We start from the raw sequence: 15527 nt of genomic DNA on the forward strand, positions 1-15527 counted from the left end.
ACATTTTTTCCACATACTATACTATGAAAAAAAAACTTTGGCAAAAGTTGAAACACAATGAAAGTATAAGGCAGCTGGAACAATTACGGGGTAACATTAGCATTTATTGATAAAGTAATGATTAAGCAGGGACGTCAGGGTCCCTAAGGCCAAAATAACAAACAAAATGCCCACCCTAACTAGAAATTAACATATGCATCTGGTCTACAGAAACGAACAGATAAACAGTACTGAGATCCCTTACTTAACACAAAGCAGGAGAAAACAAAAATGACAAAGAAAATGGTAGAGAACCCCTACAAGGCTTCCACAAAGTTACCCAGACTGGTTATTAACCACCTCCCCCCCAACTAGCAAGCCAAGACCGAGGGTAACGGTATAACCCTGTGCTCAGGGACAATCAAAAACACAGGTTCAGTAGTATGAATGCTCACTGCAGCAACAACACCAGCAGCAAACAGATCAGTGGCCAAGAGAGACAGGTGAAGCACTGAATCTGAGAGTTGATGACTCTTAGGTTTGGCTGCTCCAGGCACCGAAAAGGGGGCGTGGCGAACCTGAAACACAGACAGAAACAGCTCTTATCCCAAAAGAGGCCAGAGTTAAGTCAGTGGGCGTAACACGCCCTCCCTATCACTTTTTTACTTTTTAAGACATACTATACTATTACTTTTTTCAACATTCTATACGATAACTTATTTTTAGTATAGACATAGCATTGGACATGCTTTCTTAACTTTTTGCGCCATACTTAGTGAGGACCTTTTTTTCACATACGTATTTATTTTTTGACTGTGACTTTTTTGGACATATATTCTGACTTTTTTCGCCATTTATAGACAGACAACCATTCACGCTCACATCCACACCTACGAGCAATTTAGAGTCTTCAGTTAACCTAAGCTGCATGTCTTTGGACTGTGGGAGGAAGTCGGAGAACCCGGAGAGAACTCACGCTGAAACAGGGAGAACATGCAAACTCCACACAGAAGGCTGTCTAGCCCGGGAATTGAACCCCGGCCCCTCTTGCTGTGCAACAGTGCTAGCCACCACACCAACATGCAGCCTATTTTTGAATTGTATTTTACATTTTTCAAATCAATTGAGCTGTAGCCCTTTCACATACACAGTTGCAACAGCAGAATTACCCCATAGGGTACACATATCCTTTGGGTAATCACTAGTTTGACTCTTCTCTCCACAGTTTCTGTGTTCCTAATTCAACCTAATCATATCACTTTTACAGCATGACTTTGACCCTGCCCATAATTTGGAAAAAAAGCAATGCTGCTGATCCCCCTAACAGTTTATTTGCTTCTGACATAAACCTTCACAGCCTCAAGCTGTTTATAGAGTGTATGCTTCATCTGGGCAACTTGCAAACAGCTGGCTGGCCCCAGGCTCTGTGGTGACCTCTGATGGCACTCTGCCACAGCCACAGCTGGCCTGTTATTTATCCCAGATATGGAAGGTGCTAAGAATCTGTACATCAGGTCTTCCACTGCTTACTGCACAACACAAGTAAAGGGAGACCTCTTTTTAAATACAAGTCATGGCAGCATTTAATGTACTCTTTTTATGTTAGGTTTTTATATTCTGCTTATCATGCTAATGAAACGTGTTCCTTTGGTTTCCTGTTCTATTGTCTACATTTTAGATTAAGTATCCTATTGTGTAATCTATTTTCTAGATATAAATTTAACCCTGTAAGCCAAATTAAAGTTTTCTCATTTTCTAGTGCTCTGTGTTTTTCACTCAAATTTCAAGCACAGTATAGGACTCCATTGACTTCTTTCCACTGGATATGAGCGTCAATATTGTTTATATATGCTTAAATGCTTCTGGTAGAAAAGGTCATCTGGCAGATCTTCCACCCTTTTATACAGCAGTGTAACATAAGCCAGTGGTTCCAACCTGTGCCTTTGGCACCCCCCAAGGGAACACAAGGTTTGTCTGTCAAGTTGCATGATGATTGAAAATAAAAATAAATCAGACTTTGGCTACAAAAAATGAAGATTACTTTGTTTTTTGAATTGAATCATTTTATCTCTCCTTGTCTCTACAAGTCTGTTTTTAAAGGTAACAAGCTAAAGTCGAACTCTACTTGTTGACAACAATGATTCACTTCAACCATCTTCAGAGTTAAAGATACGAGCATCAGCAAGCTCAGCTACCGATGAGAGCTCTTCATAGATATGACTGCATATAAGCAAAGTTTTGACAAAACTTCTCAGAGAGTGCTACCTTGATGTTAAGAGAGCTAGCAAATGGAAAATTAAACAAATAAATTACTAAATAAAACTGCAATTTAAGAAGAGAATACCCTATTTTTTTCCTTTCATGAAAACAACTCTTGTTTTCCTTTTAGTAAATGTATAACCAAATCATTTTTTCACCATCTATTATTAGGTGTTACTGGTTATCTATTTCATTCAGTAGTAGAGGCAGTGTGATATGTGGGGTTATGTGCCTTGCTCAAGGGCATTTAAAGAGTCAACAGCAGTTGGAAAATGTGTTGGAAAAGCTTTTAGATATTTCTAGTTGATCCAACCGTCTGGACTACGGAATTTCTTTCTAACCTTTCAACAGAGTTTTTATTTTCTTACAAAGAAATACATTCAGCTTGGCATGTTATTTTGACTCTGCAAACAACAATCATCTCTGTAACCCCTCCACCTTCAGTGCAAGGCCACACTCAGTGGAGGAGCAGATTGAGCGGGAGCCAGTGCTAATGTTATCTCCTCTGTTTAATTAGAGTGAGCGTGGTGGTGGGCAGCTAAACCAAACCACATTACCCACCATCTGGTGGGGAGCAGCTCTGCTCATATACCCTCCCTCACTATCATTAGCCTCTACAAGACAAGACACAAATACATACATGACAGCTATTTATTCATCCTGCCACTTTCAATATAGACACAACTGCATGCCATTTAGCCGCTATGATGAGGTCATACTCTGTCATGGATAGACCTGTCATAAATTTATTTTTGTGTAATGACAATATGCTGCACACCAAAATATTCAAAATTAAAAAAATGTCTAAGATTTTAAAAGCCACAAACTGTCCTACACAGATTCTCTATAAATGGCTTTTGTCTCAGGCACTTTCTGCTTCACGTCTTCATTATCTGTAACCTCCAACAGAGGGAAAAAGTCTAGATGAACAAGTACATTTAGTTGCCATGAACATAGATTTGCTGAATATTTAAACAAAAATAAATCAATATTTTATTTTGACTTCACGTCATGTTTCCTTTCAGCAGTTCTTACATGGAAGTCCTTCATCTACCACAAGAGTGCAGTATGCTACCACAGCTAACATCCAGCAGGGCTCAAGCACAGAGGATTTACTATTCCAGAGAAGGCAGAGCTAACTGGCAGCCAGCAGATCAACATAATTATTGAAGCACAGGGGAGAGTCAGGCACAATGTGTGTGTGTGTGTGTGTGTGTGTGTGTGTGTGTGTGTGTGTGTGTGTGTGTGTGTGTGTGTGTGTGTGTGTGTGTGTGTGTGTGTGTGTGTGTGTGTGTGTGTGTGTGTGTGTGTGTGTGTGTGTGTGTGTTGGCTTACTTTCTTGAACAAATGATTCTGTCAAGTTTTTGAAATGCACCAATAGCTGAATCCAGCCGTATTCTTTTTCCTCCTCTTTTAACGTAACTTAACAGCCCAAGTACATGAATGGAATAAGAGCTGGAAGGCAGGTTTCAAGGAAATGCTAGTGCACTTGCTCTATGGGCCCTATAATACCGTAGTTCGGGATCCGGGTAATTTTATCTGAATTCTGTACTTGGAGGTCAAACTTGTTTTGCTTCATGAGGCACTGAGCAATGGATGGGGTAATACTCCCGACGATGTATACAGTTCTCTTCATACATCCACGATCTGAACATGCGATGACATTTTATGCATATTTTTAGGGTCAGTGCAACTTACACTCTCCGAGAATAGCATTACCATCATAACAATGTTCATGGCACATAAACGTCCATAAATCCACTCAGAGATCAGAGATCCTTATTATTCCACTTGCTTGAAAATGATCAAGTTTTTTTGTTTTTCTTCGGTATTAAAGTAATTTAGTGATAGTTGTCAGCCAACAGGAGCAACAACTAGCAAATTCTGCATGCATTTAAAGGTGACAATTTGCCGGAATGTAAACGAATTAAGGCAAAAAAAAACAACAACAAAGAAAAATAAGAATTAATATCCCCAGAATCATCATGTGGAGCACACCCCTGAGCTAAAACATCAAATTATAAATTTAAACAAATGTTTTATACAATCTGGCAGCTTGTTTGTCAATTTAAATTCTGCAATTTCAATTAAAATCTTTGAGTTAAAGTATAAGCATTGTGTGCTTTATGTGTAAAAATAAAGACTGTTTAAAATTATTAATGGTTTAACCAAACCTGTAACAGCATCAGAAAACATTAACCTCAATTCATCGCTTTTGATTAATATATATTATAGTAAAAGACAAATCGTGTTTTTTGATTCTGATGTTGGGTGAACCTTTTGCCAACAATATTTACAGAATTCACTTTTATAAATTGAGTAGTGTTTAAACAATAGTTCAACATTTAGGGAAAATACGCTTATTTAGTTTATTGCAAATAAATTGTGCATTAAATATAAAGCTGGAGCCAGCAGTCTGTCGGCATAAATTTGCATAAAGGCTAGAAACAAGGGAAACAGCTAGCCTGGCTGGGGTATTGAGGTAAAACAACACACCTACATCCCCCCATTAAGCCACAATATGTCATTTTCACTTGTGCTTATGTACAGACTCAAACCAGATATAGCATGTAAGCTTTAGACATTCTGTTTTTGTGAGGTATAGCAGAGGCCGGTTAGCTAATAAGCTGATAGTGAAACTGCCGGCTGACTGTAGATTCATATTTGTCGGACCAACAATAGAGTGGTTTAAATCACTCAGCAAGAAAGTGAAATGTATTCCCCAAAATAATTCAAAATTGATTTAAAAATGCATTCAGATATAAACATTTGGAACATGAGAGGTGGTGTTAAGGTTACTCAAACTTGTTCGATAGGGCTGGGGAGCTATGTCAGACAACAAAATTGTATTTTGATTGTGACTTCAACATGCTCCCCTCTGCCGTGCAACTGTGGTCACTCGAACCATTAATGGCAGCCTTTGCTGAGAGGCTACGGCCAACAGCATCAATGGCACAACTCTCTTGATAGCCCACACATCAATGAGTCAGTTACAAACGCCTTGGTGGGCTGGACTTTGGCAAAAATGTGTTGAGGCAAACGCTGTCCAAATATAAAAAAGAAGCTTCCCTCTGTTCTGCTCAGTTAGAACCTACTGTGGGGTTTCCAAGCAGGTACAGAGAGACTGCATCTTTTTTGGACACTAAGAGGCACACATACTCATGGCTGAGATAAGACGGAAGCTGATCAAATCTCACTACACGAAACAGGGAGAGTGACTCACTCTCTGAGCAGAGAGATAGATGCAACTCCAAACTGGGCTGCAGCCAGCCTCTCCACAGTGGACTGTGGTATATTAATATGTGAATGTATGACGTCCACACTGGGCCTCTGTCACTCTGTGACACCAAGGTGACAGACTGTTATTGTTGTCATTAATATTGTATCAAATTCAATTGTAGTGTTGTAAAGAGGTGTTGATTCACCGTTATAATCATTTTGTAGGCTGTAGTTTGTGCTGTGTGTTTGCTTGAGAAAATGCATTAAAATGACAACTCAGTTATCAACATCGTTTGCAGTTGTTTTCTTTCAATGGACTACATGATAAATCAACTCATCGTTATGGTTCTATACGTAAAAACAATTCTACAGCACCACAAACTCAAAAGTTTCAACAAAAACCTTCATGAAGGCAGGATTTATTACAGGACTATTGCATTAGACGGTAGTTTTAGCTAAGTGTACCTATTAAACTAACATAATTGTAAAATACCTACTGTGTATCAAAAGCACCACCTTTCAAGTACTATTCACCAGCAAACAGGAGTTTGCCTTTAAAATCATTGAGCACAATGCTGAAGAATAAAGAAGGAAACCACAACCTTTATATCATTTAAAGAGAATAAGAATAAGAATAAGAATAATTTAAAATATTTGGCCTGGTCAAATATTTGATATCCGGTACTACATATTACGCCACAAAACAAGGATGCGTGAAGGATAAATAAATGAAAATTGCTTTATTCAAGGTCAAATGTTTTCTCAAAAACTGAATGGCAGCTCTGTAAATCACTGTTGACTTGGCTGTCTGAGAAAACAAGTATCGCCATAAGAGGGAGACATCAAATCCCTTTGAAAATGACCAAAGATAAGATAAGATAAGATAATCCTTTATTAGTCCCGCAGCAGGGAAATTTACAGGATTTACAGCAGCATAGGGTATAGTGCAAACAAGAGACATAGTAAAAAAACAAGATTAAAAAGTATTATAAATAAGCAAATAATCAATAAAAACAGTAAAGGATCCACAATAACTGAAATATTATATATACAGACAGAGTAACTATTATAACTATTATTGCACACAAACAGCAGCTCCCTTTCTCCTCTGTTTACCTCTAAAAAATAACAATTAAGCGCAATGCTAATATTATCAAACATTATTAACCTCACAACCGTAGTGATATGTATCCCGGCTGTTGCTCCATCACATGCAATTTGCAGTGCTCATTACTCTGTGATTAATTTCCAAATAATTCCTTTTGGCTTCTGTTAGATGAGCCAAATAGATCTGAGCCATTTCTTGGACTCTCTCTCGACAGTCGGACGAGGAGGAATTTTCTTTCTGGCAGTTGTTCCCTTCACCTGGACTCTGACTAATCCCACGCCACGCATATGGGAGATACATATACATCCTTTGTATCATATATCATTTGACAAGGATGAAATTAATCATTTATTTTCATTAAAAAAAAACTATGTTTTGTCACAGAGGTGATATGAAGACAGGCTTTGATCTCTGTCAAATTATTTCCTCACCTTTTTCAAACAGCACATCTCAGTTATTATTTATTCTTACTGTCTTTAGAGTTAATGATTCCCTTTTGAAGCCGCTCCAGCTTCGTTTTTTTCCACTGTACTGAAAACAAAAACAATATTTCTAATAGAAAAAAAAGAATATCGATATAAACAGTCTGACTATGAGGTAGTTAAAAGGGTGAGCAGAGAAGAGAAAGTCTCATCTGTCATCAGGCAGACAGAACAGACTTCATTTCATTCTTGAGTGTTGAGAGACGATAGCTTTGGATTCCAAATGATGGGGATTGACATGATATGAGACTTTTCAACAATCTGCAATAATGACCTTTCCTCAGAATCTACAAACTGTCAGGTAATAACATGTCTCATATGAAAATGGACAATCTTTTGGCACAGGTAAAAAGTGTTACCTAGCAACACCCGGTGTCCTATCTATAGTGAGCTTGGAGGTATCTCTGGAGATGCTCCCCCTACAAAGACCTGGTTCAGCTTGCTTCAACAGGCCCCATGACCCCCCTGGACAAACAACAGCCTCATTCTCTGCTCCGCTGCTGACCTCATTGTCTCTTTGTGAAGGGAAAATCCAGAGTTGCATTCTGTTAAATGGCAAATGGTGCATCAACTGCAAGCAGGACGGACCTCTCTGCCTCCAGCACAGGCCTACAGATGAGCACGGACACCGCTGCTTTTTCCTCAGGACCGTACCCAAGGAAAACATGGTAAGAAAGACCAAATACTTACTACACCTTGCTCAAATCTGTTTAATGTATGCAATCCTGACAACAACACCTCTCTCACATTGTCACCTGCATTGTCACAAATTACAGGAGTGGCTGCTGTTGATATGTAGACACGTAGCTTTCACTTCAGAACTGTATCCCACTTGTTTTTGTCACCATTCCTTCTCTTTTTTGTATAGCATTCATGTGCATCAAATAACCTCTGCTGTGCAGCTGTTGTGAATTTCTTAAGCACTATATGCAACTCATGCTAATTCTTTATCCAGAATTACATGTTTAGCTACACTCAAGTGCCATAGTAAAACAAGAGAGCAGATGCTTTGGCATGTATTTAGATGGATCTTGTACCGTAATTGTATAATACCAAGTCTGCATCTCACATCTATGCAGAGCTTTATTATAATGACTGTAATACTCTCAATATGTTGCTTAAAGAAACAGCCTCTCTTTGGAGAGTAAGCCCAATAAAAAACACACTTGGGGGGTGATAAAACCTATTCTGAGAAAAGGAGCAGGAAATGTGTTTTTACCTAAAATCCAAATGGGTTGTAAAAGATGCAAAACAGAGTTTAACTTTCTCATTATACCTTGTAAACAGAAGAGATATACAACATATATACCTGTGCACATGTATACTTCTAAGACTCCATATATCCGACTGGTCAGTGGTGGTTAATATTCAAGATCACAGTGTTACTAATTCAATCTGACCAAGCCTGACAGGTGCACCGCTGTTTAAGAGCAGTAGGTAGTTTTTGTCATAAGAAAGCAAACTGTTAAGCTGTTATTGTGGTCTGACGTGCTAACTGTACTTCTTCTAGAGTCTTGATGAAGACACATTGTCAGTGATTGAGAACCCGGCGGCTGTCAGCCATCCTTTTCATTCAGAGAAAACAGCAGGAGTTGCAGGGACCAAGGGAGTATGGGGATGGTTAAAAGGGATTCACTCTACGAGTCACGGTAAGCTACTGTGGTGTACCACCCAATGGGCATAAAAGTACAAAAGCGATTTTGCGTCATCAGTGCAAAAATAACTTAAAGCAGTTGAAATATGCTACCCTGAATATAAAGGGCAGGTCTAATTAAGATCAGACCATCTACAGTTCAGTGAAATGATACTAGTACTTTTATCATATCATATTTTTTTTTAAATGTCACTGTGTAGATTTGCGCATGTATCGAATATTGCTGCCTCTGTCTCGGTGTGTGTCAATGTACTATATATGTAACAGTTGACATTTAATTATTCTTCTCAGCTAATATCTGGGATCTGGAGGCATTAACTCCGGTCTTAATTGTTGCTTTAGCTCACAGGCTGGTGAGGCTGCTGGCAGCAGTGTGTGCAGTTGGACTACTGGGAGGCTCAGCTGTAGGTGTCTGGTTTCTAGGTGAGTCATTGTGTTGAGACAGAATCAGTAAATTAGCTTAACTGTAGCCATGAAAAGCTGAGACGAATGTGAAAGAAGTCTTGTTACAGATACTCAGGCCTCTGTACTTTTTTAGGTAACAGCAGAGCCCGACACTATTAGGTTTGTTAAGTTAAGTATTGGGCTATAACTGATAATAACTGTCATTATTGCTTGTTATACATCTACATCTTTATCTACATATAGTGAAACTTCTGCTGAGGCCTTCCTACTCCCAAAGTCCAGTGGGACTTGGGGACACAAAGGAGACGCCTTTCTGCAATGTGACAGAAGATATCTCCATCTCTGACCCCAGGAAAGGTCTGTGTTTTCTCATCCCTTTGTTTGTTAGGAGGCAGGCATTTGTTTCACTGATTTATGAATTAACAGGGCATGAGTGTGTGGTTGCACATTAATATGTGATTCATCATACTGGGTCATGGTTCACCTTTGAAGTGGTTTTTAGTTGAACAGTAGCAAAATTATCATTCAACAGCTGCTTCTTGTTGCCTTTTGTTCACTCTTGAGGGTTCCCCATTGACTGACATGAAAACATCACACATAATGATCTGTTTCTATTGACTACATTAGCATAGATGCTTGTGTTTTTCCTAATCATTTCCCACTCATAGAAGAGGCTCGTTCATTACTGTTGACTGAGAGCTTGTCTCTGGAGGGATTTTCAATCAATCAGGTTCAGTGTTTTACAGAATCAGCCCAGAGAACTCCCTCCTGGAGATTCAGCTGGGGAAGCTGCCCACCTGGCTGCCAGTGTGCTACGAGAGGTGGAACTCTTCACTGGGAACACTGGTCTGCAGACAGCTTGGTTCTTTGAGGTTTGCATTCCTGACGGGATCACACACTACCTCAGGCCTTAACACTGATTGAGACTGGAGTACAAACTCATTAACTTTTAGTTTAATCTTAGCCTGCTTTACCAAGGTTGAAGGCTCAGCTTAGTTATGATTTGCTAATACCTTTTGCAATCTTGCTTCACACGTTATGAGTCTGAATTATCTTAACACTCGCCCATTTTCATATTTTCTCTTACCAGACTGACCAAGCATAAAGGAGTGAATCTAACTGATATCGGGCCAAACTATACTGATGGCTTTATACAAATTACCTCAGAACACAAGAGCAATCTGGAAAATATGTGGCAAGTCAGGTGAGGCAATTTGTCTGACATCATACTCGTAATGATGCAAAGACAATAATTTGTTCATTTTGCATCATTAGTTACACAATTTATTTTCATTTAGGGGGAACTGTATCACAGGGAAGGTTATCGCTTTGCAATGTTTTGGTGAGCAAATGAAACTTTTTGATTGACTATGAATCTAACACTAAGCCCTGTAGCTCCTTAAAAATACTAAATGAAATAGCTTCTTATCAGCCGCAGACAGAGAGAATGATGCCACTTGCTACAGAAATTTCTGACCAATCCAACTTTCTGACCAACTTTGATGAATGGATCTCTGTGTAGAGTGTGGGACACGAGCGAAGCTGCCCAGGATAATCGGGGGTGTCGAAGCCACGCTGGGCAGGTGGCCCTGGCAGGTCAGCCTCTACTATAGCAACCGTCACACCTGCGGCGGCTCCATCATCACCAGTCAATGGGTAGTCACAGCTGCCCATTGTGTGCACAAGTAAGACAGCCGACCTTACCAGCAAAAGGTCTGGGGCTACACGCTCGAAGGAGAATTATCATTAATAGCGGCACAAAACTGGACACATAACATTCTCTCTTATCTGTATCTGCCTCCTCCTATCTTTTCTCAAATGTCAGCTACAGGCTACCTCAGGTATCCAGCTGGGTGGTCTACGCGGGTATTGTCACCCGCAGCTCGGCTAAAATGGCTCAGCACACAGGATACACTGTGGAGAAGATCATTTACAACAAGAACTATAACCACCGGAGCCACGACAGTGATATAGCCCTGATAAAACTGCTGACCCCGCTGAATTTCTCAGGTCAGTCTGGAAGGCTCCTTACAAGCTTTGCACACGAAAGAGATAGCAGCTTCCCCAAAACACAACAAAATCAGAATACTATGGCCTCAATTTACAATTTTATTTAATTATGCTGACACATTTAAGCAAACAACCTCGGTTAAGACCACCACAAAAGTGGTATCCTTCTCCTTTAATAAAGAATAAGCCACCATTGCAATTATCTTAACGCTTAACTACTGAAAACAAGATATCTCCTACTTCACTACAAAAACAATTCTCAGTTGGAGGTTTCAAACCACATACATTATTATACATTGCATATTGGGCCACAATAAACCTACATGTCATAAAATAACAATGACTTCCATCCATCCATCCAACCCATATTTATTCATAGCACAAGGTTAACTTAAGGGAGCCCATTACAAGACCAAACCACAACAGAGGGAAATATCTGATATGTATAAAAGTGGTAATAACTTTAGAAATGATCTGATTGAAAAATCAAGTCATACAATCATGTATCCAACTTGTCAGAACTATTATTGAAATTTTCCCTTTAACTAGACACAATTAGGCCAGTCTGCTTGCCTCAGTACGACTATGATCTTCCAGGAGGTACACAGTGCTGGATCTCTGGATGGGGATACACACAGCCTGATGGAGGTAAGACGCTACTGCACTGCTCTTAAACAACTTTAGATCCACTGCAAGTCTAATTCACTCATGATGACAGAGTGTGTAGGCGGACCAGCATTAATTGCGTGTCTTTTCGTTTAGTTCACTCACCTGACACTCTGAAAGAAGCGCCAGTTCCCATAATAAGTACAAAGAAGTGTAACAGCTCCTGCATGTACAATGGAGAGATCACGCCACGGATGCTTTGTGCAGGATACACAGAAGGGAAAGTGGATGCATGTCAGGTCAGATATATGTTTTGAAAAACTGCCTTGCAGGGCGTTTTAAAGATTTTCTCTTGTGTGATTTGTTTACGGTGGAACACTGGCATAAAGAAGCCTGGGTGAGTCTGTAGTGAACAGTGGTTGTGCCTACCTCTACAGGGGGACAGTGGGGGTCCTCTGGTTTGCCAGGATGAAAATGTGTGGAGGCTGGTAGGGGTCGTCAGCTGGGGGACAGGCTGTGCTGAGCCCAACCATCCAGGAGTTTACACCAAAGTGGCTGAATTCTTGGGTTGGATCTATGACATGATTGAGGTAAACGGGACTTTGTAGATGAAGAGATTACATACAAAACATATTATCATCTTGTAAAATATGATTCATTATGGATTAGACTAGAGTAGGAGTCCAACTCCAAACTACTTTCATAAGTGATCAATTTGTGGATCTTTTCCATTTGTCTCATAATTTCCCAGAGCCATTACATTTCATACAGATCCATTACAATGACTATTATCAGCAGCAGGAACGATTTGGAAACTGTAGCCTACAATAGATCATAAATACAGATTTTACACAGCTAATAATCCCTGTTTCTCTTTGCAGAATTACTGAGGAGGGCCCATGAAGCACAACAAGAAGCTCCTGATGTTTATGTTTGAAACACTTTGAATCATAGTTGATATTTTTTACTTTACACGTCCGTTAAATAATGTACACACGGAGACAGGCGGAAGACATCAATATTGCTTTTTTTTTTTTACGTTATATTTTTCATGTATTTAACATAAATTATGGCTCTTATAAAACTGTGTCCGGTGTTTTTTTTTTGTTTTTTTTTTTTGCCCGGTGGCGTCTGTGTGCCGTTTCCTCTCATCTGGTTTCCATAGCAACTGGAACACATTAGCCAAGCGAGCGTTAGCTGTTAGCTAGCTAGCTAGTAGTCAGAAAGTTGACAGCAATAAGCTAACTTGCTTTTGTAACACTGTAGACAAGCTGGGGTTTTTTTTTAACTCCAACTCGCTAGCATTTACTATCTAGAAGCTTGTGTGAACTTTACGATGTCCTCCACCGGCAGCACAGGGGATGTTTTTCAGCAGGTGAACCAGTTTTGGTCCATCCTGGATGATCTTTCTCTAAACGACCCTGCGGCCTACGGCAGGTTCATAGAGAAACAGATACAGGAAGGAGATGAATTCAGGGCAGCGCCTGAGCTCGACTCTCGTCTGTGCACTGACATACTGGTGAGTTAGCTTTGAATGAGTATCTAAAGCCAACTTTACTTTAACGTTAGCTTTAAAGCCTGCACACTATACTTTAGTTACTTCAGAGCAGGCACAGCGTTGGTATGTCTTATGATTGCTGAGCCCAGATCTAACTGGTCACATAATATAACACCTGGCATTGACACACAAATGGTATGCAGCCATTATTAATGTTATTACTAAGATACATTATTTGTATTAGTGTAAGTGAATAGGAGTGCAATCCACCTACTGCCCCATGTTCCTGCTCAACACTAACTTATTTTGTTTTTAATATTATTATTATCATATCAACACTATCACTCTTTCTCTAGCGTTGTGCACCAGTTGTGCTTGAGTTTTCTGTCTTTGGAAAGCAAGTTATCACTGATTATTTATATTATAGAGTGTGGTCTAGAACTGCTCTTTACAAAAAGATTACTTCTATTATGAGTTGATATGAAGTAAAAAAAAATATCCACTGTGACAAGGGTCTATCAGGTTGATGTAAGTACGAGCTACCTGTCAGTTTACTAAAACTTTAACTAAAAAGATTATTTTAACAATCTGGCAGATAGATTAGAGTTAGATTAGAACAATTTTTTGAAAATCACGTGTTTCTAAAACATCTTAAAATGTCTTATTTTGTCCAACCAACAGTATACCACCCAGGAATATTCAGTTAACTGTCACAGAAGAGTGAGAAAACCAAAAAATATTCACTTATCAGAAGCTAAAACAAGTAGTTCTTTGTCAATTAAAAAAAAAGAATAACAGCACTATCCACCCCTAAATGCAAACGCTGTCACACCTGCGTGCGTTTATAGTTCAGAGATTGGGTGTGTTTTGACAGACAGCACATCTGTGTCCTCAACAGGAGCCCAAGAAAGGGTCACTGTACATCAACATATGCAGCTGGAAACGTGTGCCTGCGCCTCAAGATCCCAGCAGGCCTATACCGGTGTGTTCAGGAAAGCTGGAAACAGACACAAATGAAGGTCAAGGTAAATGACAAAGCTGTGCTGCATCACAAGCTGTTACATAAGGAAAAAAAAAAAATGGTTGTGTTTTTCCTCTGCAGGTCGGTACTCAGTGTTGGATGTGGCATTAAACCCTGCAGTGCTTCAGGAAAGTAAGAAAGATAAAACAGAAGTATATATGCTGGCCCTGAGCTTTGCCCAGCAGCAGCATGGGATGAGTTTATCTCAGCAGTACAATGTTGTCAGCTGTAGCCCAAAAAGCAGCCCAGATGACTTGCACCGCCGGCTTGGGTTTCGGCAGCGGCCCAACCCCTCCAGACAACCAGACACAGGTAGAGCGATTAGTCTTACACCTCAAGAAGCAGCTACAAGCCTTTTATGATGAAGCTATTTCACTTTGCTGCTGTAGGTGTATCATCTTTCACAGTCTATCAAAGTGTTTTTTATAATCCATAGTGTTCCTTTTACAGCTAGTCAGAACCCTGCTGCCCTTCTGCAGCAAATCTCTGCTCTACGGTCTGAGAAACAACACAAGGACCCGGCAATCCAAATTATCAACAGACCTGCAGAGCACAAAAAGAAGGATTTGATCCAGATCATCTCAACTACATTTGTGCAGCCTCAGAAGCCAGAGTATCAACTTGAGGTGAAGACAGATACAGTAGGAGTTGCTCACAGCATGGAGCTGACAGTGGATCTGCCAAAGGTTTACTCCATGTCAGAGTGCCAGCTGAGAATCTCCAAGGTGAGCGGTTACACTCCCTTGAACAGTTGTAATGTGCCGCTTTAGAATCCAATGCGTGTTATTTCATAGTTGGATGTCATAAAATATAAATGCTAAGCCACTTTCAACATGTGTGAGTCAAACAGCGTGTCGAGTCTATTTTTCTTTACAGGACGATGTCTTACTGGAAGTGGAGGATGTCTACTATTTGCTTTTGGAATTCCCCAAAACTGTGATTGAAGACACTGCGTACGCCATTTTTAACAAGAAAAATCGAAGGCTTACTTTGAGAGTGAATGTTTTCTAACTATTTGCCTATATGGAGAAACAAATGAGTTGTGATGGGAATGGGCTGAAGACACTGTGATTGTAAGGCTAAACTCTGTCACTGACAAAACGTCAAAGTAAATAACCAAAACAAACTAAATTCCTGCTATGCATTGTGAAAAAAACTTGTAAACACATTAAACTACGGAGCGACTCATGCTCTGCCTCAAAAACTTCAGCAAACATTAAACAGCTCCCCTGTAAACTGATCTGCTCCCAAATGCAAAATTATGTTTTTACTGAAACAAATATTCT

General features: G+C 39.8%; 2 protein-coding genes across 2 annotated transcripts; both read left to right on the top strand.

Moving 5' to 3' along the window:
• The first annotated feature begins 7457 nt into the window (after window positions 1-7457).
• On the top strand, window positions 7458-12612 carry tmprss5 (transmembrane serine protease 5). The gene is made up of 13 exons (XM_054606162.1): window positions 7458-7715; window positions 8558-8696; window positions 9044-9124; window positions 9350-9463; window positions 9843-9978; window positions 10197-10310; window positions 10405-10448; window positions 10629-10791; window positions 10932-11116; window positions 11666-11764; window positions 11879-12021; window positions 12160-12312; window positions 12604-12612. The coding sequence occupies exons 1-13, from the start codon at window positions 7458-7460 to the stop codon at window positions 12610-12612; spliced, it is 1638 nt and encodes a 545-aa protein (XP_054462137.1).
• A 363-nt stretch (window positions 12613-12975) lies between these two features.
• pih1d2 (PIH1 domain containing 2) lies at window positions 12976-15484 on the top strand. Its single transcript, XM_054603824.1, has 5 exons — window positions 12976-13241; window positions 14119-14245; window positions 14323-14553; window positions 14692-14966; window positions 15118-15484. The coding sequence occupies exons 1-5, from the start codon at window positions 13059-13061 to the stop codon at window positions 15250-15252; spliced, it is 951 nt and encodes a 316-aa protein (XP_054459799.1). The 5' UTR covers window positions 12976-13058; the 3' UTR covers window positions 15253-15484.
• Window positions 15485-15527: the final 43 nt, after the last annotated feature.

The sequence above is a fragment of the Anoplopoma fimbria genome, chromosome 1 (assembly GCF_027596085.1).
Source record: "Anoplopoma fimbria isolate UVic2021 breed Golden Eagle Sablefish chromosome 1, Afim_UVic_2022, whole genome shotgun sequence".
Lineage (NCBI taxonomy): Eukaryota > Metazoa > Chordata > Actinopteri > Perciformes > Anoplopomatidae > Anoplopoma > Anoplopoma fimbria.

Excerpts from the sequence above, each read along its gene's own strand:
- tmprss5 (XM_054606162.1), top strand. The coding sequence starts at position 7,458 with ATGCTCCCCCTACAAAGACCTGGTTCAGCTTGCTTCAACAGGCCCCAT. Across the intron at positions 9,125-9,349 it reads TGTAGGTGTCTGGTTTCTAG|TGAAACTTCTGCTGAGGCCT; the intron begins GTGAGTCATTGT and ends ATCTACATATAG. Across the intron at positions 9,979-10,196 it reads AGACAGCTTGGTTCTTTGAG|ACTGACCAAGCATAAAGGAG; the intron begins GTTTGCATTCCT and ends TTCTCTTACCAG.
- pih1d2 (XM_054603824.1), top strand. The coding sequence starts at position 13,059 with ATGTCCTCCACCGGCAGCACAGGGGATGTTTTTCAGCAGGTGAACCAG. Across the intron at positions 14,246-14,322 it reads AGACACAAATGAAGGTCAAG|GTCGGTACTCAGTGTTGGAT; the intron begins GTAAATGACAAA and ends TTTCCTCTGCAG. Across the intron at positions 14,967-15,117 it reads GCCAGCTGAGAATCTCCAAG|GACGATGTCTTACTGGAAGT; the intron begins GTGAGCGGTTAC and ends TTTTCTTTACAG.